Source organism: Passer domesticus, chromosome 3 (assembly GCF_036417665.1).
Source record: "Passer domesticus isolate bPasDom1 chromosome 3, bPasDom1.hap1, whole genome shotgun sequence".
In the NCBI taxonomy this organism is placed as follows: domain Eukaryota; kingdom Metazoa; phylum Chordata; class Aves; order Passeriformes; family Passeridae; genus Passer; species Passer domesticus.
Window position 1 is genome coordinate 49,175,320 of NC_087476.1, and position 27,749 is coordinate 49,203,068.

Sequence of the window (27,749 nt, forward strand, 5' to 3'; positions counted from 1 at the left end):
AAGAATTTCTTCATGGAAAGGGTTGTCAAGCAACAGATTGCTGTGGTGGCAGAGTCACTGTCCCTAGAAGAGCCCAAGAAATGACCGGACACAGTACTTAGTGCTATGGTTTAGTTGACAAAGTGGTGATTGGTCAAAAGTTGGACTCCATGATCTTGGAGATCATTTCCAACCTTGATTCTGTGAATCTGTGAAAGTCATCAGAGCTGGTGAAGGGTCTTCAGCACAAATCTTATGTAGAGCAGCTGAGGGAACTGAGGTTATTTAGCCTGGAGGAAAGGAGGCTCAAGAGTAACTTTATCACTCTCCATGACTACCTGAAAGGAGGTTGTAAGAAGGTGATCTGTCTCTTCTCCTAAGTAACAAGTGACAGAATGAGAGGAAACAGCCTCAAATTGCACCAGGGGAGGTTTACGTTGGGTTTTATGGGATGTCTCTCCTCAAAAAAGGCTGTCGAGCATTGGAACGGGCTGCCCAGGGAAATGATGGAGTCACCAACCCTGGATGTACTTAAAAGACTTGTAAATGTGGTGCTTAGGGACATGGTCTGCTGGTGCATTTGGAAGTGCTGGGTTGATGGCTGAACTCAATGATCTTAGAAGTCTTTTCCAACCTAAATGATTCTATTCTATTCCAGAAAGAAAGTCCAGCTCTGTCAACAGAATTACAAAAGGAATTAATACCCAGACAGGGAGTGGTGATTTTACAACTCCGTTCATAAGTGAAAGATAGAAGGCAGCGATGAACATCCTCCAAACTGAAGATGTCATACAAAGAAGTTAACACATCATAAAAAGGTTATTTATACAGCAGTATCAGTTATGTCAGTAGCAATAACAACAATATTTTGGCATCTTCACTTGGCTTTGATACCCTGGGTTTCTGGCTATTTTTTAGAGTTAAAACATAATAACAGTTAGAGTTGCTAAATGTCATTATAAATAGAGCCGTGGTTGTTTGAAAAATCCAGCTGATTTGCAAGCTTCTGCAACTAGAAGTGCGTGTGTAACGAAAGTTTTCAAGAACTAATTAAATGAAAGTGAATTAGAATCTTTTAACCATTAACAGATCTGCCAGAGCTATTTTACAGACATTTTTTTCTGCAACATCCTTTTTCAGGTCTAGCTGAATTAATACCAGCTTTGTGTAGAAAGAGGTAAATTTGAATCTAAAGCTTGCTTTCACCATTAAAATGCATAGTCCTAAACCCAGATTAAAGAGGATCAATTTCACCTGGTTATGCTCAGTAAAGCCACACCTGAGTACTCAAATCATCACAGACAGCATGCCACAGATGGCAAAGAAAATTTTTTAAAAAGAGGAAATAACCTGGAGACAGTAGTCAATTCAAATAAATAGTTAAACTTTCTTTGCTGAAAACCATCATTCAAGGGTGTAGTGACTGTGCTGTCAGGATATTTGTGCCCTTCTATACAAGTGGTGAGAGAAGCAAATTTTGAGGGACATTGTGATCCAGAGGGTGTTACTAGGCTCTGTTATCTAGGGTACCAGGAAAGCTGAGGAACAACAACTTTAGTCTCAGGGCAGGAGCCAGGCTTGAGATTTTCAGACAAGTTAGGCTGAGGTGAATTTAGTCCTGATTTTCTTGTCCTCACCACTTATGAGTTTCTGCAGGTAACAAAGACTAACAGAAAAAGCTTGTGTTAGCAGTGTAGCTATACAACTTTCTGCTTTTCTGGTGGTCATTTTTGTTTCCCAAATCCTGTGATGATGCCATTGAATAAATGACAGTAAAGTTTCTCGGAGAAGATGAGACCTGAATGTTAAATATATAAAAGGCAAAGAAATAGTCTTGACACTCCAAGTTTTTGTCCAACGTGATAAAACCAAGGATGTCTTTTGCCTTTCATATCTCAACAAATAATCCTTTCAAGCTGTATAAATTTTCCCTTCAGATATCTTGACAGCCACATTCCCATAGCTTATGTCACTGGGCACTCCCTCTGTGGCACATGGGAATCAGAGAATGATCCTGCTAGAGACTGGCATATCTCTCAGCTACATGGACATTTCCATAATTTTATCTTTGATTTAATAAGAACCCCATATTCTTGTCATAAAGCAATGTTTTTCTTTCATAGTGTCCTGATCATGGATCCCAAATAGAAAACATGAGGTACATGGGTTTAGGACATCTCTGGTCATCAGTATGAACCAGCTCAAAAGCTCTTGCAATCAACCCTGAAAAACAGAAATGCATTGATTGCTGGGTGCTACCATCTGCTGTAGACCTGAAAACAGAAGACTTAGATCTGATGCCACTGAAAATGCTGCCTTAATAAATCAGTAACCTCTGCCATGGCCCTTCACACTTACAAAATAATTTGCAAATATTAATTAATCACCACAGCATTTGTGTTGGGTTGTAGGAAATTCTAATCATAGGCAGAAGTAGAATATTTTCCACTCATTCATATGCACGTCAAGTCTGTAGACAAACCAGCTACAAACACATGATATATCCATGTCTATCCAAACTCAGCTCCGAGTTCAACCATGGCCTTTTGGGACTCCAGCACTAGTGGGTTGTGTCTGTGGCATCATGTGTGCATTGTGCTCACCATTGTTGCTCAGTATTTTTGCTGGCATCAAGGAGCACCAAAGAGCCTGAGACAGGAACTGGCTATGGCCCAGAGACTCACCTGGGGCATCTCCTGGTCCATGCCTGGGAGCACATATCTCTTCTGCCCAGCAGCTTAGAGACTGTACTGGGTTGGAGTTTATTCACAGCATCTCATCTTGCGTTGTATTTTAGACTTGCAACCAAAACAATACTGATAGCACAGTAATATTTTAGTTATTGCTGGAAAGTGCCTGTACAGAATCAAAGCCTTCTCTGCTTCTCACTCTGTGCCCCATCCCCAGTGAATAGACTGAGGGTGCACAAGACATTGGGAGGGGACACAACCAGGCAGATGACTCAAATTGACCAAAGAGATATTCCATGCCATGAAATGTCATGCTCAGCAATAAAATGGAGGAGACTTAAAGAGATTAGTGCTCCTTTTTTTAGGGACTGGCTGGGCACAGGTCTACCTGTCTCAGGATAAATTTAAGCTAAACACCTGGAGACAGATTTTATACTGCTTAATATATCTAACCTGATTTACAGCAGCTGAAAACTGGATCCACATGCCTCATACTACCTTTTCCTTTAAATTATGTTAGCACCTTTAAATCCATCCATACTTATTTAAAATCTGTCGCCATGGAAGTCAAGACATTTGAACTCAAGGGTTTCTTGACTCTTTCCCTTGATCTGTGATAGGAGGAGGTAAAAAACAGAGGCTAACACAGGCGAGGTAGTACCCATTTCCCTGCCCAAAAGAGAATGTGTTTAAGAGGACTTTCATTCTCATTCCTACTCTGTCAAAAAGCAGCATGAAAACTGCCATCAGGCTATCTGCTGAAAGGCAAGAGGTGACCCCCTGATAGTGACTAAGTGTTGCTGACAAAGACGTGAATAATCAAGAGGAGTTTGAATGAGGAGAGGAAGCAACAACTCAATAATATAGAGAAGGTAAAATCATGAAGATGTGTTAGGAGAAGGGTGATACAGAAGCATAAGGGATGAAGAAACTCTCTTCAAGTAGAATCATCGGTGGATGCATGCGTGGAGGCTAAGTTTGCCTGTATCAAATTCATCTTTACCGTAACTCAGTGGAATAGTTGCATTTGCATACTTACCTCTCTAAGACAGGAAAATGAGGGAGGGACAATGGAGTTTTGGCCAGTGTATGGGTAGGGCCATGCTCAGAGCTCACACTGTATCACTGAGCATGACTCAGATGACTGCAGTTACTGGGAAGGGTAGGTATTGTGTCTTGCACTGAATTCAACAAGTGTGAATTCACCTGAAATTGCATCAATAAGTTAATTTTTTATCCTGTCCAATACATTTTTCATACTATCAGGTACAAAAGGCATAGATAGCTGGTCAGTATCCTAAGATTTCATTTATTGGCAGCATATTAAACTTGACACTTCTTTCTCATCCTGCTGTGCTAATTTTTTCATTAAAACTAGGCTTGCCTTGCAACACTTACAAAATGTGAGCACAAGAATTACTTTCCCCTTTTTCCTTCTGTACTGCTTTGTGTATTTGTGACTGCTTCAAGACCTGGAGGACATTACTCCAGGTCTCTGACTGCTCTCTGTCCCTGATGCTCATCTTTTCCACTAACCCAGTTTACACATTGGTTAGGCTCTTCCATTATTTTTTTTTAACGCAGACCTACACAAAACCAAATTGACTTGGGATATCACATCACAGGTGCTCATGAGGCCTGTGAAAGGTATTGTCTTGACAAAATTTTGGGAGGATTGAAGACTTCTCCTGCTAAAGAAAAAGCTATTGTACAGAGTCCTGTTGTTCAAAACCTTTGTCTGTGACTTGCTGACTGAACAGTGTTCTTGACTTAAGTCAAACTATGCACACAGAACACAATCAGATGTGGTGGCTACAGAAGAGGGATCCTCCTGGTTTCTGGCCAGCACATGCCATAGGTTAGCAAACGTTAGTAATTTTTAAATTACTGAAATGGAAGGAATCACTGTACAACCAATCAAGCAGCACTCGAAGAGGAAGGAAACATAATACAGTATTTATTTGTTTATCCATTGCTCACGGTCTGGTGAGCATAGCGAAGTGTTGCAGTTGTATTTATTAGCAAATCTGTCATTTACACTGATTTGCAGATGAAGAAAAATATTTATATAATGTTTGAAAGAGCTTTTTCAGGGACTTTGAAGAATCCTAATTCAAAATTAGGAATTTCTATTTCATTTTAGTAAAATGTTGAGACTCTAAATTTTTTTTTCATTTGTGTTGAATCTCTGTTTAAGAAACTTTTGAAATTTGATTGCAGTGAAGTTGCTTCTTACAAATGTATACATTCTGACATCAGATGGAACCTTTACTACTCTCCAGTGTGCCCCATTATAAAATATTTGTATAAAATTATAGCATGTTTCTAGCTTCCTGAAATATGTCAGTGAATAGCTCTGTATAATTTGCAAACTACTGCTCATGATGAAAGGTTAGAAAAAGCTTATTGCTGACTTTTATTCAATGATTAATTGTATGAAATTTTATTGTATACTTTGAGTTGATCTCCAAACACTCCAAGGAAGATTACCTCCTTTCACCCAGTACAATAAAAAATAAACAAGGCTGATGAACACTCAAAACGGAAAGGAGAAGAAATGTAAGAAAACAAGACTGTGCAGACTGTCAGATCAATTGCTATGCAACTTAATATGCAAGATGATTGCAAACATTTGTTTAAATTAATTAGGGAAACAGACCAGCTGCAGCAGTGGACAACCTGGTCACCCTTCTTCAGCTGCTTTCTGATTTGGAGTTTGGTATTTATGTTGTTTTCCTCAGCTTGTAAAATCCTGTTTGTGCACAGTGAAGCTAGACTTCAACTGTTTGGTTTTATTCACAAACAAGATGGTCTGTTCTTTAAAGCAGCATACCAGTACTCCCTTTTTGGAAGGGCTTTCTTGTGGCTGAGGCATATGTGAGTGCATAAACTTAATACCAGAGTAAAATCCCTTACTGTCTGATACAAGTTTTTGTGCTTTAAACTATCTCTTGTGAAGCACCCAAACCATGACATATAGAAAATCAAAGGCTATGTAATCGCTGTCTTATTCTGATACACACCATTCAGCACCTTGTTATGTTTTCAGGTAGTTTTATTAAAGAATTGATTGGGGTTTGTTTGGTTTTTTTTCAGACACCTCTGTAAGTATGATGACATGCAGAATATTTTCCTTGGATTATGTCTTCTTTGAAGAGATTTTTCTTTTTCCTTCAGTCTCTTAAACAGTGGTAACCAGACTTAACTAATTTCAGCAGAATTGATGCTTTCTTCATCTGGGTTGCCTTCTTTAACTATTACCAAATAATTTAAGCCCTCTTGATTCCTTGTTTCCATTAGTGTGGCTGAAAGAATGCTGTCTGAATCTGCACATGGGATATCATTATCTGCATTAAAAGAAAAAAAAAAAGAAAGAGAAAACAAAAGAGAAACATATTTTAAATAATAAAAGAAAAAAAAAAGAAAATACAACAACCCAGTAATACACATGTAGTATTAGAAAGCAAACAAAACCAGACAGCTGCTGGAAAAAGTTGGTCTAGTGACCTCATAAGAATGATGATTCAAATTTATTTTCTGCTATTGTCTGTGTGGACCAGAGCTTTAGGTAAATCACTTAGGAAGGGCTGCTTATCAGTATTCATACCTCCAGAGGCAGCAATACTGTCATGAATGCATGACTTGCTTCTTTTTCTTGTAAAGAAGCATAAAGCAAAAGTGATTTGAATCTGAACCTTTGTAGAAACCCTGCTAATAATATTGCTAAAGAGTTCTGTAACATTAGCAGTTTTCTATCTACAAAATCATTATATACTGTCTCTCTAGAGAACTAGTCTAGACTTCTGTCTCTCTAGTATTCTGCTCTTCCAGAAGCTTAAACTTGGCAATCCACTGTGTTTTTCACATTTTAAAAAACTTTCCATTTTTCCCTAATTTGATGCAGTTCGCATCTACATAGTTGCTTGAGATTTATTGCAGAGGATATACGTTTTTTTAAATATTAAAATTGTTAAATAAGTGCTCAATTTATAAGTGCTACAATTTTTTGCATTTATTTTTGTAATGTGTACCTTCTTTTATTACATTAAAATAACGTAATAAAAGACATTATTTTACTTCATAACTGAAAAATTAAGCATGTGACATTCAGGGCTATCTGTTCAAAGGAATCACAAGCGTTGTGCCATTCCACCAGGCAACACAAAATTTATTATGTCACTATAATCACACATCTCCCCAAGCTATAAAGTCAGAAATTTGTTCCACATGCTAGAGTCCATTAGGATAGGAAATATTATCAGGAAAAGCCTGAAAGAGAAATTTGATTTTAGAAACCTGTTAGCAAGATGGGGTTTGGGACACAGAGCAAACTGTGGTCACATGCCACAGTGACTGACAGCAATGAGAAATCATTTGATACTCACTTTGTCAGTTCAGGGCTATTATGGTCATATTTAGTAATTCAGTTCCAACTAAGCCTTTACTAACCAGCGCAGCTCTTCTTTGTAATTGTTTTTTTTTTGTTTAATTTAATGGCAACCTTCAGGGACAAGTTGTTTTGGAAAAGGCACACAGGCAAATGCTGAGGGGACATTTGCAACAAACTCTTAAGAGGGAAACCTTAAAATAAGGACCCAAGTAAAACTGGGTATTTACAGACCAGACATATGCCGGCTGACCTGCCTAAGTATAGAACACTAGAGGAGCATTCAGATTTGTTTCCTGTATAAGTATCTGGAACTGATGAGGTGATGTTTACACAAATGTGAGTATGAGGTCACTGAGATATTTTTACCAGATATATAGATACATTACTAATTCTTTCCCCAACAGGTCTGAAGAACTAGAGAATATATAAAATTTTATAATCCTTTTTCAGCTTATGCGCCACTGTGTTTCTCATTACAGAAAAAAAGAGCTAAAAAATCAGACACCTTGCCTTGGTTTTACTTTTTGAGCTGTGGGAATGCAATGAGGAAGAAATACTATTTTTGCAGAATATTCTTATCATATCCAATGATGGAGGAAGAACATAATATTGATGACCTTTCTCCTATGACATGACATGTGTAAGATGCATTGCCACTTTGACTGTGACATTTTTGAGTGTAAGTGCCCTTTCCTTCACTGTTGAGTCATCCCTTAGTGCAGTATTCAACGCTGATGAAAGTTCAGCACCATTCTGCTGTACAAGGCAAAGCTACACAAAGATGAAGTACCATGCTTGACTGTTATGTAAGTCAGCAAAGCAAGCAAATTAATTTTGTTCATTTAGTTGGAGCAGAAGAATGGATGGAGACACAAAATACTAAAAATGAGCGATTGAAGAAAAAATTCATGATATGTTGTGAAATTCCCCCAGAAATGTGAGGACTAGAAGCACCACCAGCACCCTGGGAAGCCGTAAGTCAATTCAGAGAATTCTGAATAATCTTTGGAAGGGCCTCCCAAAAAATGTTAAGAAATTGAAGGAAGATAGAGAGAAACTGGAGTGGAGAGGCAGGTCAGTATATTTATAAGATATCATTATTTTCTTTTCAGTTTTAACATCGCTAAAATTAGTTGATTGATGTACAGTCATGCTGGGTTATACGTGAGTAAATGCAGGATAAACCATGTGATGTGATCCCCTCAGATTTCACAAGCAAAGCTGGGCTGAGTCAACAAAACACCCCAAGAGGAGACGTCCAAGGAGCACCTTCATGAAATCTGAAGTCAAGTCAGAGAGTCAGCTCTACAGGCTTGAATTCTGAGGGGTTGTCTGCACTGTGAACTGCTGCAGAGTGTACAGTTACCCAGATTTGCTTTAAACAACCAACCTCAGGGCATGAGGCAGGCATGCTCTGTCAGTCCAGAGCTTTGTAGAGGCTGAGGAGTACCCCACTGAGAAGCAGGATCCCACTGCGCTCTGTGCTGTCCCAGGCTGCTTCCTACAGCTAAAATGGCAAGTTCAAAGCTCAGCATTGTATTTGCACAGACACGTCTCAGGTCCTAAATGCATGTGGCTTTGACCTTGCTGGACGCTTTTCCTAGTAGAGCTGCACTTAAAGCTTAAAGCCTGTGCTTAGAACTTGTGCATAAAGCACATCTGAGCCAAACTGAAGGTAAATTAATTACAACAACCTTTCTCCGGGGATAGGCAGAAGTTTACTCTGGAGAGCCCCACGTTAATTGACACACGAAAGAACAATCGCCTGACTCATACTATAGAGGAATAGAGTTTGCTTGCTTAGCCTCCTCTGAGAAGACCAGCCCTGACCTGATAAAATCTGTGCTTTCCCCTTCCCCATCCCAGCACCTCAGCTGGCTGCTTCCTGTGGCAGGGCAGCCGCAGAGCCGAGCCGGGCCCTGGGTCCTGCCTCACGATCGCAGAGTGCCTGTCCTTGCCTGCTTGGTAAACTCTGGGGGCTCACAACATGTTTTGAAGTCCTGCCTGGAAGGGTGCAAATTTTTGTGATGTCTTGACAAGCAGACGAGGGGGTTTTGGTGTTTAAATTCAAGAAGGTGACAACATTTAAGAAGAGAAAGAATGTCAGTAGAAAAACTGATTGGTTGAGACTGAATAAACTGATCTAGAGATGCTGATCTTATATTACAGCTATTTCAGGGCCAGACCCTCAGCTAGCATAAATTAATGAAGTTCCATTGAAACCAGTGGAGTGTCACCAATTTACACCAGCTAAGTAGCCAGCCTGAGACGTTACTAATTCCGGGTGACATAATCCCATATGATGCTTAGCACCTTCAGTATGGTAAGGTATTTAGAAGTCCAGCCACATTTCCTGTTTCTCAGTAATACCCTCCTCTTTTTCTGGTACATACTCTGTCCTTTGTCCCTGCTACACAACGTATGTGGCAATAAACAAGAGACTGGCCAACTTACTGGCATGGATGAAAGACATACCCCCCAGCAAACACACTGGAGAAAAACACCTGATGACATATCTTTGTTAAGGGTGAAAACGGTGGCTATTGAACCTTGACTTCTTTACCTCAGCCATGTTGGTTAGCTCAAGGAGACAGCTCCTGTGCAGAGAGTATTTTTCTGATACCTGACGGCCACCTGGAGCTGAAGGAGCTGTGTTTCAGTTTCTGCACATAGCCAGTAAGAATATAAATAGAACAAATATATATCCGTTTTAATACTCCACTCTGTATTATGTATCAGTGGAGATATATCTGTGTTTCCTGCCTAATGAAGCATATGATCTTGCATGGTTTGAGGGTGACTCACTGAGCTTTGCTATTCTGTCAGACACTAAAGGTGCTAAAAGTGAGAATTTTGTTCATCCTGCATTTCCACTGCATTAATCTGCTTAGTGCAGAAGCAGTGACTTTCTTTTTATTTTAATGTATTTTTTAGAGAACTGTGTACTTAAATCTGTGTAGTAGTAATTACAGATATAAACCTGCTCCTTACATAGTTTATTAAAATTTACAATATAAAAGCACCAAAAAAACCCCAGTTCCACATTTGTTGCAATGCAGTACGACTATACAAATAGGAAAGCACTTCCTTTCTCCAGGTTATAAAACAGGATTTATTTTACCAAGTTTTAACCACCCAGGTCTTACATGCCCAATTTAAGCTCCTTGCCTAGGCTGTCTTTACAGTCAACAGAGAAAGGAGGAATGAATCACTTTGTGGAGATGCTTAATCCACATCCTTGCTTTTACACATTAACATCCCCTGAATATGCCTACAAGTGTCTGGTGACTGTCAAACAGCCTAGACACCCAGTGTAAACACAGTTTTTATGTTTAGTTGTCTATTTCTATCCACATCTGCCTACACAAATATCAGCTCTTACAGTCTTACACCATCTGATTTTTTCCTTTGGTCTATGGCAAAGTGTTGGTGTGACTTCACTTGCAGCCTCATATGGCTCATGTGCACTCTCTGGAATCAAACACCATTTGTCTGGAGCACAAACAAGAAATGATTACACCACCAAGTTCCCCTTTTCTTGCATTGTTGTAGCCACTCACTCTTTTTTGGAAGCAGCCTTTTCTCTGACCTCTGCAGGTTTTGGGTCAGCCACTCACTAAGCTAAGTGGGCAAGAGGATTACTGAATTTCAGAAAAATACAAAGGAGACTAGATACAAGGTTCTAAAAAATGTTGCTTATCAACACGTCTGCTTTAGAGAAGCTTCCATTTGCTCAAGTGATTATTTTACATTCAGAGAGGTGTGTGGAGTAGTTTTTAAAAGTAGTTGTTTGGGTTTAGGAAAATAAACTGATGACTCTTGCATGGGAAACAGAAAACAAGTACTCAGCCAGTACAGAGTGCACACATTTAATTAATTATGAAATAGTTGATTCTAGCTTTAATATCAAGTCCTCTCAGTGCAAAATTTTGCACAGAGATTTAAAAAAATACAAATTAGAGTTTTAGCAAGTACCTGAACTGTTGAAGAAATAAATACACTGACTTTGGAAAGAAAAATGAAAAAAAGTAACTTTACTGAATTCTAACTCCTGTCTTGCCACATTTTTCAAACGATATCTCCAGTTTAGGAATTTAAAAATCATGGTTTTGAGGGAAAATATGTTTCCTTTGAGTCTTTAGTCTTTTATCCTGGATTTTCTCCAACTGCCTGGCATCTCCTCTTGCCAGAGGAGCTTCCTTTTCTGAGCAATTGGACATCTTTTCCATATAGGTCCAAAAGGCACTGTGAGGAATAGCCCTGACAAGAATAGTCCTTCTAGGTCATAAAGGCAAGAAGTCTCTCCAGCTGCTTAATGCCCAGTTGTCTGATGTCAGGAAAGGCGTTTGCCAAATCAAACAGGTGTTTCCATCTGTAAGGGGCACTCACGGGACCTGAAAAGCTATAGTGCTGTCTTATATGTGCAAATGTAAAAACTGATGTCTGAAAATAGATGGTCCAGTTATTTTTACAGCAATGCAGGGCCGTCCTTCTAGCATGCTGCCCTTCTTGGAACTGGGGGAAGAATGGACTAACTTTCAGCAATGAATGGGAATTCTGGTGACAGAGTCTGTGCTTAGGAAATTTCCATTAAATTCAAAACCCACTGGTGTCTCAGTCTTCTGGCTGGATAGTGCTGCCCTCACTCAAATAAATATTGTTAATGCTTCTTTAAGCCCAAAATCAATGTCTTGGGAAAGCGTGTCAGAGCAAGAAGGAAAAACTCTACACTGGCAGACCCTGGTCCTGAGTTTACTTCCCTCCCTTCAAATGCAGCAGTGCAGGAGGTGTTAGTATTGCTCAGGCGTGTTTATTGACACTTGATGTCTGCTTTAGAAGGGTAACTCTTGCAATAACACAGCATATGCTGCTTTTGCCATCCCCATGCTATCCTGCTAGCATGCTGTCCGCTGGCAGCCTGTCTGTATTGGTTTACCCACACTCTCTGTGTCATACTGCACTGGCATTAAGGTTATTGAGAAAATCTAATGTTTTTCAGCCCTCCCACATATGAAAATCACCAACAGCATGCATGGACCTGCTAGAAGTGTGGCTACCCATGGGTAGGTAAGACTCAACAGAATTTGGAAGAGGTATGATTCCCTGTAAGGCTAAGTATCTTAGCTATTTTGAGGCATGTAATTTCACTTTGCTTGACATTTGTCTCTTTCTTTTGAAAGTAGGTCACCTGGTGAGAGCAAGCATTTCTTGGCTGGAGGCTCGTGGCTGGAGTTTCATTACACACAAAGGCCAATGACCGCGTAGCATTTTTGGAAAATATTGTCGAGGACAATCCATCATGGAACAGACTTTTGGATTATTTGTTTTGGTTGTCATCTTTCTGCTACTACTATGAACACAAGAAATACTTAGTCCCAGCTAGAAATGAATACAAATTTTAAAAATCACTAACTTATTATACAACATGTTACAAATTACAGTCTGAGACATATTCCATGCCCCAAACTGTTTTTGACAGGGTCATAGTGGAAAGCACATTTTAGTCTGGAAACTCAAGTAGAACCTGAATGGCCTTTTTTTGCTTAAATCAATCTCACTTCTGGAGCCCACGTTTTACTGAATTCCACTCCATGAGATTTACATGGCAGGCAGAAAAACTGTAAAATTAATTCAAAGCTGGAGAGCTATAGAAAATTGACGTGCATGTGACCTTGATCAGAAAATCCAGCAACAATAAGACATCACGAGGAATCTAGAGCTTCAATCAAGTAAACAGCACAACATTTTAATGGGCTTATTAAGACTGTGCTTGGGCAAAGAGGGAGTCAACCTACAAGTGAATTATGAATATACAGGAAAATAAGTGTGGCATTATACATGTAAAGAGCTAGTCAAGTGTTTAGTCTTTTAAATACATTTAAATGGAAGGATGATATGCAGATGAATAAAATTCAAGCCACCCTGTTTCCTGAAGGGTATTTCCTATATGGCAATAACCAAAGGAAAATGAGGAGAAGTTAAGAAGGGCTTTTGAGAACTGAAGCATGAAAACATTGAATGGAAGCATGAAAACAGTTAGTTTGTCTTCTCCTCCCAATGCAGATCCAACAATGGGTCTGTGGCAACTGACCAGCTGCAGCTGGGCAGAACCTATGGAAAGGGGAGAATGAGAGGAAGCCAGAAGAGGGAACATGACAGCTGGTGGGGAAAGGTCCAAGGCTCAGGAAGAGAGTGTGCCAAGTAGAAGTTCTGACAGCCAAAGCTCTGCCTACTCTGAATTGCCCTGCTTACCACAGTGGCCAGATTTTACCAACTAAGGTGTTATGAACAGGTTTAATGGGGACTAATTTTAAAAGTGACTGCTGTCAACAGATTCTCTGACAAAAATTATATTACGGAGTACAGCGCTATTATTAAAACCACACTTAAAGTCCATTATACTACCATATTTTCTGCACTAAACTGATTTTTTTCCAATTTTTATCCTTCAAACTGACACTTTTATGGAAGCCTCAATCCATATTTTCCTTTGCAACTTAGTAATTTCTAAGAATGCATCTTTTGTTCCTGGCAAATAAACAAAACAATGGCCTTTTTTCTAGGACCTCTGCTGTGTGGCAGAACCTGAAATTTTGGCAAAATAATGTTTCTTACATTAACAATATGTATTTGTCATCCCAGTGAAAGTCATTATTACCTTAGATTGAGCAAGTCAACAGCTGGAGAAAGATCAGGCTTGTCTGACACATGCTAAGCAGAGACTTGCTCTGAAACTAAAACTTATTCATGTTACATCTGTGCCAGGTCTATTCCACCACAAACACGGTAACCAATCTTCCAGCCCCTTTCCCCAGTTCCAAGCAGCAGAAAGGTAGGTTTCTTCAGAAATTTCAGCCCTGCTAAAGAGTTTGACAGATATTGATGTAATGCCACAAGAACTTCTTAACTCTGTAGTTTTCATGTCTCTGTTGCCTGTGGAGTTAGGGAGCACAAAGAAGAGATGTCTAAGTGAGGAAACCAAAGTAGCTCAGGAGTGGGTGCAGGCAATGGAATCAGTACAGCCCTGTGTCCAGTGGATGCTGTGCTCCTCTAGCCATCTGAAAATGAACCATCTGGTCTGAGATACTATAGCTGAGATGTTGTATTTTGGACACTATCTTGAGTAATGTGTTTGGGGGGACCCTGCTTGAGCAGGGATGTTGGACTGGGTGACTTCCAGTTGTCCCTTCCAGTCTCACCCACCCTGTGATTCTTTATGAAGCAAATTAAATATGGCAAGTCACCTGGATGCCAGCCATCATCAGTGAAGAGTAAGGCAAAAGGTGACCCCTTTCCTGCTGTGATACATGCCTAAAAAACAGGAGCTGTCACTTTCTGCTTCTGACTGCAGAGCTACCTAGAAGAGTATCCTAGATGAGGCTCCTAGCCTGTGGACAGCTGCATTTAGGTGAGATAAATTCCATCCAAAATGTAAGGCCTATTAGCTTGGGCATAGTGCCTAATTAATTGGCTGTAGTCCTTTCCTGAGCTAATGCCAGGCTTACATTTGTGCCAGACTAAGTATCTCTTTCCTGAATGTCATTATTGAGAGCTAAGATACCCTTAAAGAAACTAAAGAATTACACTATATGCAAATTGTTTTTCATTATTTCATAAGGGTGCAAAATCAGCTGCTAAAAATCATGAAATGATAAATTATCTGTGCTGGTCCCTTCATGTCTTAACAAAATTTTTAGTCTTGAACAGGCTGGATTTGACATAAAGAGAAACTGCAATGGAAATAAACTGACATTTGTAAAGCTTCACCAAATGATAAAGATTAGCAAAATATCAAATTAAGTGACAATTCAACAATGCCAGGGAATGGAATATAGATAGTATCCTGAAGAAAAGTGTCTGTGTAGTTGTGTAATTGAGTACTGTGTCATTCCTGGAATGGATCGGGAAGTTTTTAGGAAAGCATGAAGTACTGAAGTATCAAAACTGTTTATGAATCAGGTCGAGTTCAGTAACAATTTGTGAAGGGAAAAAAGAAAATCACAAAAAAATCACCTCCAAAAGGAAATCTTTAGATATTTTAGAAACAGTCAGGTTTGGTTTTTCTAGAATGGAAATTAGTTCTTTTACCATTCAATATTTTTCATTATAAAACCATAGCATGCAAACAGAATAAATGAAAAAAAAAAAACTGTGAAATGAAAGTGAAATATTTCAACTGATAAAAACTTTCTTTTTTGTAGAATTCAGATAACATTTTTTTACTAATATTGTTCATTTTTCTCAATATTTTGTTAGTCAAGAATTACTGCAGGATGTGACTAGATCACTATTCAGGCCCAGCCAGGATGTTAATTTCCATATTTAGATTATTTACATCCCAGTTGCACAGACAACTTCAAATTTAGCATTACCTTTTTTCTTAAACCCTATCTTCACAACCTTAATAACGTTCTTATATAATTGAGCTGTCCTGTATCCCATATCTTATGTATGTCTTCCCTAACATCACTTAGTTTATTTGTTCACAGTGTGCAGAGAATAGGCAAGACCTGAATCGATCAGGGCTTGGGCTTGGATAGAGGCTACCTTACTGGGGTGCCTAAATGATGCCTCACTTGCAGGTCACTGCTAAACCAGTATTCCCAGAGGAGGTGCCTAATGGCCACGTTTAGCTCATGGAGAGGACATTGATGTTTGTGAAATTGTGACAGATTTTCACGTGGAGGCCTTTTAACGCTCTCCTGGCTCTTCAAGGAAAGCAGGCATCTATTTTAGAGCAACAGGGTTGTGCACTACTAAGAACTCAGGTGCAAATTGAATTTCTCTGTGAGTCAGGCTTAATTACAGCCTCATTTGGGCCTTTTTGCTTGGTAATCTTACACATCCTTCATCTAATTCATTGTACCTCCCAGACACAGCATGAACCTTTACAAGTTCAGTATGATAGCAGTAAATCTTTGCTGCTTCCATGAAACAGCCAGAGGATTTGAGGCAGTGACAAATGCAATGAAAAGCACTTTGCTTACAGGGCAGAGGCCACAAGAATAGCGAGTGCTGGCCCCGACTCACCTTCAAAAGCTTCATTGATGACTCCAGCTGATGCCTCTCTGTTTTCAGGGCAGCAGATGAAGGACAGTGGAGAGTGTCTTATCTCTTGCAGTTTGTCATGAATACAAGAGAAAGTAGGTCTAGTGTGAGGTTCTTGGGACCAGCATCTTGTCATTAAATCACATCTGAAAAAAAAAAATTAAATGCAAACAAAAATGATGATAGGGTCATTCACCTCAACATTTACCATTAAACATCTGGGAAGCAAGTTTGGCCTGAAAACTTTCTGTGTGGTACAAAGATCATCATCAGCTGCTGAAGCAATGAAAAACAAATTAAAGATAAAATTAAGTTGAGAATAATTATTTTGAAACATTTTAATTTTTCGGAGGTGGATATTTTTCAGATTGGAAGCAGATATAACATTTTAAAAAATACACATTTACCATGGACATCTACTCTCCCTGAAGAAGTCAGGAATACTTTCTAAGAAAGCAGACAAGGAAGAAATTCTCTCACAGAACAAAAAAAAAAAAAACAAAAAAAACCAAAAAAGTGTAAAATCAGAAATTAACCTGAACTTTTCGACTTATTTAATCCTTCTTCATCTCAGGCTACCTCACATTCAGGAGAAGTTCAAGGCAAACTCTCCAGCACAGGGAGAGTTAATTTCAACTTCTACCTCCAGATCAAAACAAATAGGAATAAGTTTTCCAAAGGCAAACATGGTAAGAATTTCCTCTGGGTACAGAGATTCTAGCCCACCTTGTACAATACTATCCCTACCATTTAGTGGAAAATTTACCTCTTGTTTATCTAAATGATAGGGCTGGGTTTTATTCCTTGCTCAAGGTGAGTTTATGCTACACAAAACCAAATCCTACAAAAGCCAGGGAGAGACAGGCTGAAAACAAAAACACAGCCAACACCTGGACATGCTAAGTGTTGGGAGTGGAAAGGGGTCTCAGAGTCTCAAAACCAGAGAGCAGCCAGTGAAAGGCTGGTTCAGGAAGCTGCATCTGGAATGTGGAGCATTTACCTCTAAGCCTTAAGTTCAAACCCTCCCCTGACAAACATCTTCCCAGACCTGCTGCTATGTGATACCAGGCGTTAATCTGCTATGTGAAATGAATTGCCTTGCTCAGATCCTCGCTTATCCGTCTTAAAAAGATGACTGCTGTCCTTCACCACAACTGGGCATCTTAAAAAGCCCTTAGTGACAGCTGGGAGGAGTCACTTGGTTTCTGGTTTTTCAATGGTATTTTTTATTAAAATACTAGTATAAATTGTTTCAAAGCCAATTTTCATCAACCTGTACTCTTGTGGTTTTCAAGCTGAACAGAGTAATTATGTTTTTTTTCAAAAAGATTCCATGAAATTTTGAAAATGCATTTTAAGAATCTAAAAAGTGGTATTGGCTTCCTAACACTCTGAATCACTTCATCTGCTTGCTTTCAGGTGTACTGGTTATTGGTGACACTGGAAATATAGAAGAAAAAGAACTGAATAGGTCTCAAAATAAGGTTAAATAACTGGGTTTCCTTCTGCTGCCAGCAAAGTGTCTGTCACACTGAATTCCAGCCTTGGATGCTGGAAGCCAAACCATCTTTTTTTCTGGTCATGCTTGTTGGTAGGATATCCAGGCAAAAAAACCCCACAAGTTCAGGTGCTGTGTTTCATCAGGTTTGCACTTGGGCTCTCATGAGCAGAGCCTTGTGGAAGAAACAGCCAGTCACTGAGCAAGAAAGAAACAGGAAATGATACAGAAGTCATAGACTCATAGAATGTTTTGGTTGGAAGGGACCTTCAAGGATCATCGAGACCAACCCACCAGCCATGTGCAGGGACATCTTCCACTACATCAGGTTGCTCAAAGCCCCACCCAACCTGCCCTTGAACAGCTCCGGGAATGGGGTATCCACAGTTTCTCTGGGCAATATTTTCAGTGTTTCACCACCCTTATTGTAAAATAATTCTTTCTTATATACAATCTAAATTTACCCTCTTTTAATTTATGAAACAAGAACATCGCGAGTGTGGAATATGATTTTTTTTGTTTTGTTTCCTATGACTAATCTCTGCCTTTCTAAATAATTATTTTTATGGGACAATCTGCTTTATAAAGCCATTCAGTTTTGCTATAGAATAAGGATATTAACTTCTGCCAAAACTGTAATTCAGTACTGTAATCTTCTCATTTTAATTATATTCCATGTTTTTATTTCCTAAATCAAATTACTTGGTGATTGGCTTAAAGTATCAGTACTGGTATTTTTCACTAAGTGCTTAATTCAGATAGGCTTTAGGTTTCTAATGGCAAAAACTTTCATACTCTCTCAGAATATATCTGCAAATTTTACAAGTACAGCTATTTGTGGCATGGCATTTAGCTTTTGAGGCATGCTGTGACATCCAAAGTTGTAAGTTATATGGCACAAACTTTCATTAGCTCAGAAATGCATGAGTATGAGACCAGTCAAGAGGGAGAAAGACAACTTAACATGCCAAGAAATATGTAAGTGACAGATTGAACATATATTTTTGGGGAGCCAAACATGGGCTAGAAAATAATGCATCACTTCAGCATGAGAAAGAGACCCAGAGGATTCTGCTATTCATGGGGAAAGCCTGTCAGGAAGAAATGAAAAATGACAGTTCCAAACACAACACTGGCTAAAGGTTTATGTTAGGTTCAAGAGCTAACCTTTACACTAGATGTACACCTACAAACTCACACTTCACACCTATGTTTTATCTGGGGGCAACAGCCAAATGTCCAACAGAGATGCTTATGTGGGGCTGGTTAGAATTTGAGATCCTGGAAAAGTAAAGAACTAATATTCAGTATTGGATATTGGAGGCAGAATGTGAACATTCCTAAAATTCACTATAGTGCATAGAAGCTACAAGCATTACCAATTCTTTTCTCGCGTGAAATGGGAAATACAATTTATGTGTGGTTTTCTTAGAAAATGAGAAAATTTGTCATTATAAAAAACCCCTGATTTCACCTAATGCATCCCACGCAAGGCCGTGTTCTCTCTCACTCTCTTAATCTCTCCAGGGGATCATTGCCAGAAACAAATAACAAAAAGCTGCTAGTTACCAAATTAAAATTTCTTATCAAAGTTGCTTGTGTAAGTTTGCAGAGGACTGAGCGTTCCTGAAACTGCAGTTTCAAGTCAGCAAATGTCCTGCTGCTTATACAAGTTCTCTATAGACTGTAATCCATGGCCTTTGAGGATTTGTTAAATTAGCTCAGTTCAGTCCAAACCTTGGCATTCTCTTGCATGCAAGCCTCATACCCACATGGCTGTGCCAGATGTGGATTTCTGACTGCAAATGTATTTACATTCATAGGTCTAATTTATGTTTCAATATATGTGTCTCATTTATACATCCCCAAGACCCTTTTTCAATTCTTTACCAAGATTTACCTAGCCACAGTTCTCCGGGGAAAACTAGTTCCTGGAGTAGCAACTTATGGAGGCAAGGGGAAGAATTTTTCTCCCCTTCCAAATAAAAAACAAAACAAACAACCCACTTCCTTCATGCTTTTACACCCTAAGGTTTCTGTGCCAGCCCTACTTGCACTTGCAGTGTAAGCCTATCACAGATTCCTAAACACTTCTCAGCTGAAGTACTTTGGCCTTTGAACTCTCTTCCTATCAGTGATGGTTTGTTTTGTCAAATGACAATGAGCAAGCCAAAGTGCTGAGGAGACAATTACTGACTGCTGATGTCCTGATGCAGGTTCAAAACCACAAGGAGGGAAGCAGGAATGTCAGGAATCCCGGCATGCCATTAATGACCTAGCAAAGCAGCAAAAAGCTGTTTATGCTACTGACAGAAGCTGCATGCAGGTGCTGAGTGTTCACCAAATGAGATAAAAGATGGTACAAGAGTCTAAGCTCATCAACTCTTTGGCTTTCAAAAACTACTATTAGGCACTGATCCTACAAGTTACAACAGGCAGACCTGTACCTAGGACCTATCTCCTGTGCAAAATTCAAGATCTGGGACCTTAAAAACTATTTCAAGCAGAGTTTTCTTGATTTTTTCTGAAGATTAGTCACTTATTTTAGGGCAATTTATGATACTTTGCTTAAGTTTGAATGTCAGACTAGTCCATGGATATAGCTGCCTCCTGTACTTTTTTACTCACAGGACAGATGTCAGAAATTTTTTGAGGAAACCTTTCTCCGCAGAAAATATTGCAATTAAAATTTCTTTGGGCTTTCATTTGTTCTGTGACTTCCAGTTCACCCTCTGTTAATAAAGTAAAATTCTAATCTCTTCTGTTCTTCAGTTCCTGCAAGTGCTAAAGCTTGGTTTGGGGTTTTTCTGTGCTTTTTATTGCTAACATGGTATTTCAGCTATATCTACATAAATAATCACCTTCTCTTAAGCTCAGACCATGGTTACTAGTGTAAGATCTATCATGGAGGTATTGGCTTGCCAAACACAGAATTATTCTCAAGTCTTTTCCTCAGCCCTGGGAGTAAGACTTGTTCTCTGCCAGTAGCCTCTCCTATTTGTAGGACCAGTTGTCAAGTGCATTGCTGTGACTGCTTTTGCTGAGTGGATGATGAAGAAATTGAAACATGAAATTAGACAATACTGATTGTTAAGCTCATGTTCTGCTTCCTCCTTTATACACCATATAATCCGTATGGGTTTGATCTACTTGATGTATTTATTTTATTTTATTAATTGCAAGAATTTTGCAATTAATCTTGAGTTTTGTGCTCAAGACACAAACAGAAATGGAAGGATTTACTTATCCAGTCTGGATAAACACTAACCAGAGGTGCAGACTTCCCTTTTTCTGTACTGCTTCAGCTTTTCTTATTGGCTTTTTTGAGTTCTCGCTACAAAAGGCAGAGTTTATTTTTCACTTTTGTTCTAATATTAGCCTATTCCTGCACCTATCATTAAGAAAGAGAGTTTTATGTTTTATCTACAGTCATAGACACACAATGTACAGAGACCAGTAAAGTTTTTCTTAGAGACATCTTAACTTCTAACCAATACCTTCAGGTACTCTCAGCCTGTTTTCACATTACTACCAGATCCATGCCTTAAATTCTTATTCACAGCCTGGTCTACTGGATGAAATAGTAGAAGGTTGGCCAGTTTTATTGTAAATGAAAGTGGAGAAGGTTGGGCTCTTCATGGGCATAACGAACCTTCAAAAGGATGACCAACTGGCAAAAAGACTCTCGCTTCTTACAAATATTATCAACAACATTTAAACAAAAGTAACTTACAGATCATCAGGACAATTGCTTGGAGATTCCAGCCTTCCTCCTGATCGTACATGGTGTAAAACTTCTGTGTTGGAGAAACCTGGATATGGCTGTTGACCCAAAGTCAATGTTTCCCATACTAGTACTCCAAAAGCCCTGAGAAATGCCATGAAAAAAAAGAGAAAAGAGAGAAATTCATAACCATGGCAATCATGAAATCACCCTATTAACAGTTAGATTGTGTCTAACCTAAGAATAAGACTCAGCAAAATTAGGAGTAAGAAGACATAATTTGCTTTTGTCCCTAAGCCAACCTTGGAATAGCTAAAATAAATGTGTATAACAGAGATGCTTTCCCAGACTGACAGAGATGCAGCTCAGAAGACACTGAGTGCCCACATCTTCCCCAGGAAACACTCGGGTTGAGCATGTTCTCATATAAACAAGTGTTCTGAAATCTCTAGAGGTGTGGTTTAAAATGGAGAAAGACAAATTCTTCTAAGCACCACTTGTGGAGCAATCAGCGACTCCTTTGGTTTGGCACAGAGTACTATAAACTACATTCTTAGATAAGTGCAAAAGTAGCAGTCAAATAGATAGGTAAAGGCTCTGGGGACTTGGACAAGACCCACGGGCTGAGTACATGCGGCCACTGAAATCTAAACTTGTGTGAATATCAGGTTTCATGGATCTGGTTTGGTCTTGGGGTTTTTTCCATGTCTCCTGACAGTGGGTCTCTGCTTCTTCACAATAAACTCAAAGCCACTTAAAAGCACACTTTTAGCTAACCTCCACCAAAAAAAGTACTGTGATCTTTTCCTGACAATGCTGCAAAGTCTGGTCTTCAAAATAAAAAAGTGACTAGAAGAGGGTGAAACTGTAAGGACAAAGTATTTGGCTGTTGGAAGGAAATGTCAATAAACCTAATGGAAAACAAAATGGAACAGCACGCAGGCAGTCAATTCACTGCCCAATCAACCAAAAACCACATTGTGGGCCTGGTGCAACTGTAAAATTATTTGAGTGACACTAGCTCCTTCCAGGCAAAATCCGAAGATCTTAAAGCATAAAGAAATATATCCATGAAATATACTGTCATGGTGTCAAATATTTCATTAGATCCTTAAAATTCCACTTCGGAGGACTTCTGCCCGAGCCAAAAAATTATTAGAGATGACAATGTACAACCCTGCAATTCCTTCTCTAAACCAATATTTTCATACTGGAGAATTCAATATGGTTATCACCACAGCTTTGTGGCTGCTGTAACTCACCAGACATCAGAGCGACTCGTAAAGACACCATCAATAAGGCTTTCAGGAGCCATCCATCTGACAGGGAGTAGACCTTCTCCTCTTTTTCTGTAATAATCATTTTTATAGACATCTCTGGCAAGTCCAAAATCACCTATCTTTACTATCCGGGATGAACGCCCATATTCCTTCTCAGACACAAGGCAGTTGCGAGCAGCCAAGTCCCTGGTTTGTAAGGCAGAGAAAAGAGGATGGAGTTAGCATTGCAGAAAAACTCAGGTCTGTAAGTCATCTGGCTCAACATTCTCTTCAGAGAAGTGCCAGCCCCAAGGCTGGATCAAGTGACTTAGAGCCTCACCCAGTTAAGTATGACACATCTTCAAAACTGAAGATGACACAGCCGTTCTGGACAACCTGTTTCAGTGATTGCTCTGGGATGTTGTGAACAACAATCTCATAAATTATTATCTAATTTCCTTTGCTGTAATTTGTGCCTGTTGCTTCTCATCTTTTCCCTGTACCTCTCTGAGAAAAGTCTGTCTCTGTGTCCTCTAAAGCCACCCATTAGGCAGACAAAGACACTACTTGTCCTTCTCTCTGTTGCACAGGATATGATCTTGCCTAGGGTGCAGTAAGTCCTTGGTTCAGACCTTAGAGTAGCCCATTTTGGGAGAGAACTGTGAGTGATATTTGGCAGAAAACATGGTGTTAGATTTTACTCCAGTGCTCTCTCCTGTCATGTTGCATTGTGACATTTTTCTAGACGTTTTATCCTGAGTAAAATAATGAGTCCAAATACTGTGGGTAAACCTGGGAAGACTAAGGAAGTACGTTCTGTACCTGTGTATAAAATGCATTTTCTCTAAATAGACGCAGCCTTTGCAAACATCCAAACATATATCCAAGAGGTCAGTGACACTCAGTAAAGGGCTCTGGAGCTACAAGAAACAAAGACAGAAGTTAGCTATTTCTTCTAGCTTTACCAACTCAGAATGACAAACTCCCCATGGAAGATTTCCTCACTGAATGTATTTCCCCATTTGAAATGTATAGCTGTATTAATCAGTGTAATAATTTTTTCAAGTAGAACACATTTCAGTAGAACATGCATTTCAGTAGAATTCAACACTGACTGCAGATTTGATCTGATTGTGTAAATGACCTATGCAATTGCTATAAAATTTCATTTTGTCCTCACATCATACCATGCCTATTCCCAATCTGCACACTAACTGGAGAAAAATTTACTTGAAGTTGTTCACTCTCTTCTTTCCTTCTAAAGAATTTGAGGATGTAGGCACAAGAACAGTATATTCTTATATGCTTGGACTATGCCTCTCACATTAAGGATATTGTTGTTATTCAAAGACAAAAAAAAAAACCTCTATGATTCCTAATAAACCACATAATGACCATCATTATTTATTACCACTTTCAAAGGAAGAGTTTATGATTTTCACTGTGAGAAATCAGCAGACATCTCATGACTGAAACCACAATTTCGGTCAGTGATCTAATGACATTCAATCTCTTCACAGCATCACTTCTTGCAAGGTCAGCACTGAACACTGAGGTCCCAGGGTGTTAAGGAAAAGCCAGGTCAGACCTTGCTTTGTATAGAAACAGCTGAACATCAGCATGGACTTTTAGAAAGCAAAAAACTGAGAAGTTGTGGGCAGTTACAGGTTAAAAATATTATTCTTATGGTCTTCACCTTTTTCTTTCTGGCTCCTCGTAAATAGCTAAGTAGATCCCCTCCTTCCATCAGCTCCAGTATAAGATACTGAGGTTCATTTAACAGACACACACCAAGTAACTTCAGAATGTGGGGATGATCAAATTTGCTAAACAGAAGGAAACAAGTATAAGATGAAATATGAGAAATTCAGCTGGTTGATAGCTAACAGAGTGCTTATAGTTGCAAGTAATGAATGAGCAGTTTGGCCTTTACATTCCTGCTTCTATGAACATGATTCAGTAGCTCTCAGTGCCTGGATTTGCTCAGTCATGGGGAGAGTTCAGGGACATCCTTCCAAAACACAGGCTTACACTGTCTTTGACAGGCACTCTAATGCATGCACACATTTTAAAAAAGCACACTTCATCATATTTCCAGGAAGCAAAGAAAAGTAGCCAAATGGCAATTTCTTCTAAGAAAAAGATGATTTATCATCTGCACATTAAAGGAATCTACATTATTTTAATAGAGTATTTTCACTACTATATTCATAGTAGAACTGCTGATTCAGAGAAATAAACAAAAGTAAAAGTACAAGGTGCAATATATTATTTTCACAGTTCAGCAGGGGACAGTTTTTCACAGTACATTTGCAAAGAGGAACAAAATACACATGAGTAATACTTCTAAGTATACCAGCAATCGTTTGTGTGTGTGTCTAAGACAGGAATTACCACAGAGAAATCAGTACTCTCAGTACTGCAAGTATTCTTCAAAGAATTAAGAGAAGAATATTTATTGCTTCTGACAGTGCCTGTGTTTTTTTTAATCACTCCACTTGTGTTAGAAAATGGTTTTCCCCTCCCATGCTGCGTGAAAGCACTTGCACAAGCAGTCAGAGAAATTTGACTCTGTTGAGAGAATTGATGGTGTCCAAAATGCTGTCAAATGTAGCAGTGTAAACAAACAACAGAGGGACATTTTCTTTCTAATCTCTTTCAATTCACCTAATCTCAGGTGTGGGCAAAGATTCTTGCAAAAAAGTGCGATTTAGAATTTGACAGTTCCCCCTGGCCCCTAGCACATACCTCTCAATCAGAAAAACTTTGGCACTTTCAGGAACAAAAAGAGGGGAAGGAACACCTGGCACTTTCCTCTGCACCCAGTGCAGACCTTTCTCCACTGAACCGTCATGCCTTACTTCCCGAGGGATGGGACAGACGCAAGAATTTCCTACATGTATTTTCACACAAATGACTCACCAATTACCAACATCAAATGACTTTTTGAAATAGAAGCAACTCAATTTTCCCTTTGCTGTATAGCAATAAAAAGGAACACATAGTCCTGGCTTAACTGAGCCAACATGCATAACATTACGAATCAAATTTTAATGACCATCCAAAAAAGCAAGCATAATAAAAGTTGCAGTTACATATCTTGCAACTTGTATCTTGTATACCGTATCTGTTTGTAAGCACTCAGATGCACTTGTTTTTCCTTTCTACTCTTGGTTTCATTTATGAGACCTCACAGATGAACGTCAAGTGAAATCATTAAACCCTCCATGATGAAATGAAATAATTATTTTTATATTTAAAATTAAATATTCAAATAATATAAAATAAACATTATTATTTTTGTTGTTTTTGTTGTTGCTGCTGCTGCTGGTAGTGTTTTTAATTACTATGGGGATTATATAATACTTAAACTTTTTTATTCTATTCATTTCTTCTTCATTGTATTGGTGTACATTTGGGCCCATGTCAATGTTTACATTTAAATGCAAAAAATGTTCAATGATGTACTCTTCCAGGATTTCTGGATTTGGGTTATTATCTGCAACAAGAATTGAGAGAGCCTCAGAAACTTTAACTATGAGTTAATATAATTTCCATACTACACAGAAAAAAAAACCTTAACTGTGTTTATTACTGCTAGGTAGACTGAAGATGGATTATGAGGAGTTTACGTACAACTTTTACTCTTTATCATTAATTTGCACTTTAATGACTTAGTCAAATTTGGTTTTAACATAGTGTGTCATAAAAGGCAAAAAATGCAAGCTATATTTTTTAAGAGTGTAACCACAAAAAAAAATGGAATGCTGTAAAAATCAATTTTCAGTTTCATAACATCATATTTTCTGCACAAAAATAAATCCTTTATTTTTAAAAAAATTGCTTTTACTTCTGCACGGATGAAACAAAAGTCAAAGTGCAAAAGTGCATCTGAAAACTAAACTACACTCTCAGTCTTATAGTACCAGTTGAAAACTTCAGTTGAACTTCTTGTTTCTGTGGACAATTTGGAAAACAAGATTTCCAGCTGAAACACAAACCTGGTTCTGTGAAATTCTTGCAGTGGTGACAGATGCATAATTTAACACCACCTCAATAGAAGGGGTATGTGGCAGCACCTAGTGGCACAATTTTAAAAAATATTTTTCACTGTAAATTACAGCTTCAAGGCATCAGTTTATTCTGATTTGTTTCCTTCAGTAAAATTGAATAAGTTGAATTCTGATCATTGCCTTTAACAACTAACTTGGTTTAGGAGATCAAAGATACTGAAATACACCAGTACAATCCCAAATAAATCCATGATATGAGCATATTGAACTTACAGTCTATACCGTAAATTTTGCTCATCAGATTTATAGCTCTAGTTACATTATATTCATCAGTAGTGATTTACTTGTTTTACAGAAATATGAGAACACCCCCAAAATGCCACAATAATCTGTTTAGAGGAAAGTGCTGCTTTCATTCCCCTGGAAAGCCACCACCCTCAGATGATACCAGCTTTGAAGTGTGCCCAGGGACAAAGCTGTCCCTACCTCATTAAGTGTGCCTCCTTCAAGAATTCGCTCTTCTCGTGGTCTGTCGCACCACTCTTCAAAGTCTGCTCAACAGAAAGCAGAAGTGTAGAAATATTTGGTCATCATCACTGTTACCGCATGGTGCTTAAGTAAAACAATCAGACATAGAGGTGGCCTTAAATACACGTTATTTTCCAGAAATCATTACAAGGCTGAGCTTTTAGAGATTTGCAAGAAACACTACAAGGAAATACCCAGATCAGCCCAAAACCCATTTCTCAGATAAAACCTCAGAGACAGATCTCTCTGCCCATCCCATCCTGTTGCAAGAGAACAGATTGTTGTGATTACCTTGACTGCTACTTTGGATTCTCCACTTCCATCTGCCAGGATATCTACTGCAGTCCCTTCATACACCTCTCCAAATGCTCCACTTCCTAGCAATTTGTGTAAATTGAGTTTGTCCCGAGGGAAAGCTGGCAGTGATTCAATCTCTGCTTGAGAAGGAAGAGTGCTACAAAACAGCAATACTAGTCACTTGCTCATACCTAAGGATGTCTGAAATTCTATTCAAACAAAGCTGGTACCATTTGTCTCATCAGATATATTTAGGGGAAACTCAGGTGAGGTCTGGATGTTTTGGAAGTTACTGGAAAACACCAGGTCTTCTTCCTCCCCTG

At 38.8% G+C, this 27,749-nt stretch overlaps 1 protein-coding gene and 1 long non-coding RNA gene across 2 annotated transcripts in view; one reads left to right on the forward strand and one right to left on the reverse strand.

Annotated features, from left to right (window-relative positions):
• Positions 1–4,756: 4,756 nt before the first annotated feature.
• Positions 4,757–27,749, reverse strand: part of ROS1 (ROS proto-oncogene 1, receptor tyrosine kinase) — a 70,111-nt gene continuing 47,118 nt past the window's right edge. The window contains exons 38-45 of the mRNA XM_064413000.1: positions 27,421–27,583; positions 27,088–27,152; positions 24,285–24,414; positions 23,411–23,508; positions 22,592–22,795; positions 21,339–21,473; positions 16,090–16,253; positions 4,757–6,016 (exon numbers count right to left, since the gene is read on the reverse strand). Coding sequence (XP_064269070.1) covers positions 5,871–6,016; positions 16,090–16,253; positions 21,339–21,473; positions 22,592–22,795; positions 23,411–23,508; positions 24,285–24,414; positions 27,088–27,152; positions 27,421–27,583 — 1,105 coding nt within the window. The 3' untranslated portion in view covers positions 4,757–5,870. The remainder of the gene's footprint in view (positions 6,017–16,089; positions 16,254–21,338; positions 21,474–22,591; positions 22,796–23,410; positions 23,509–24,284; positions 24,415–27,087; positions 27,153–27,420; positions 27,584–27,749) is intronic.
• Positions 11,352–12,624, forward strand: LOC135298071 (uncharacterized). The gene is made up of 3 exons (XR_010360042.1): positions 11,352–11,433; positions 12,059–12,152; positions 12,240–12,624. It is a non-coding gene; the product is annotated as an uncharacterized LOC135298071 (long non-coding RNA).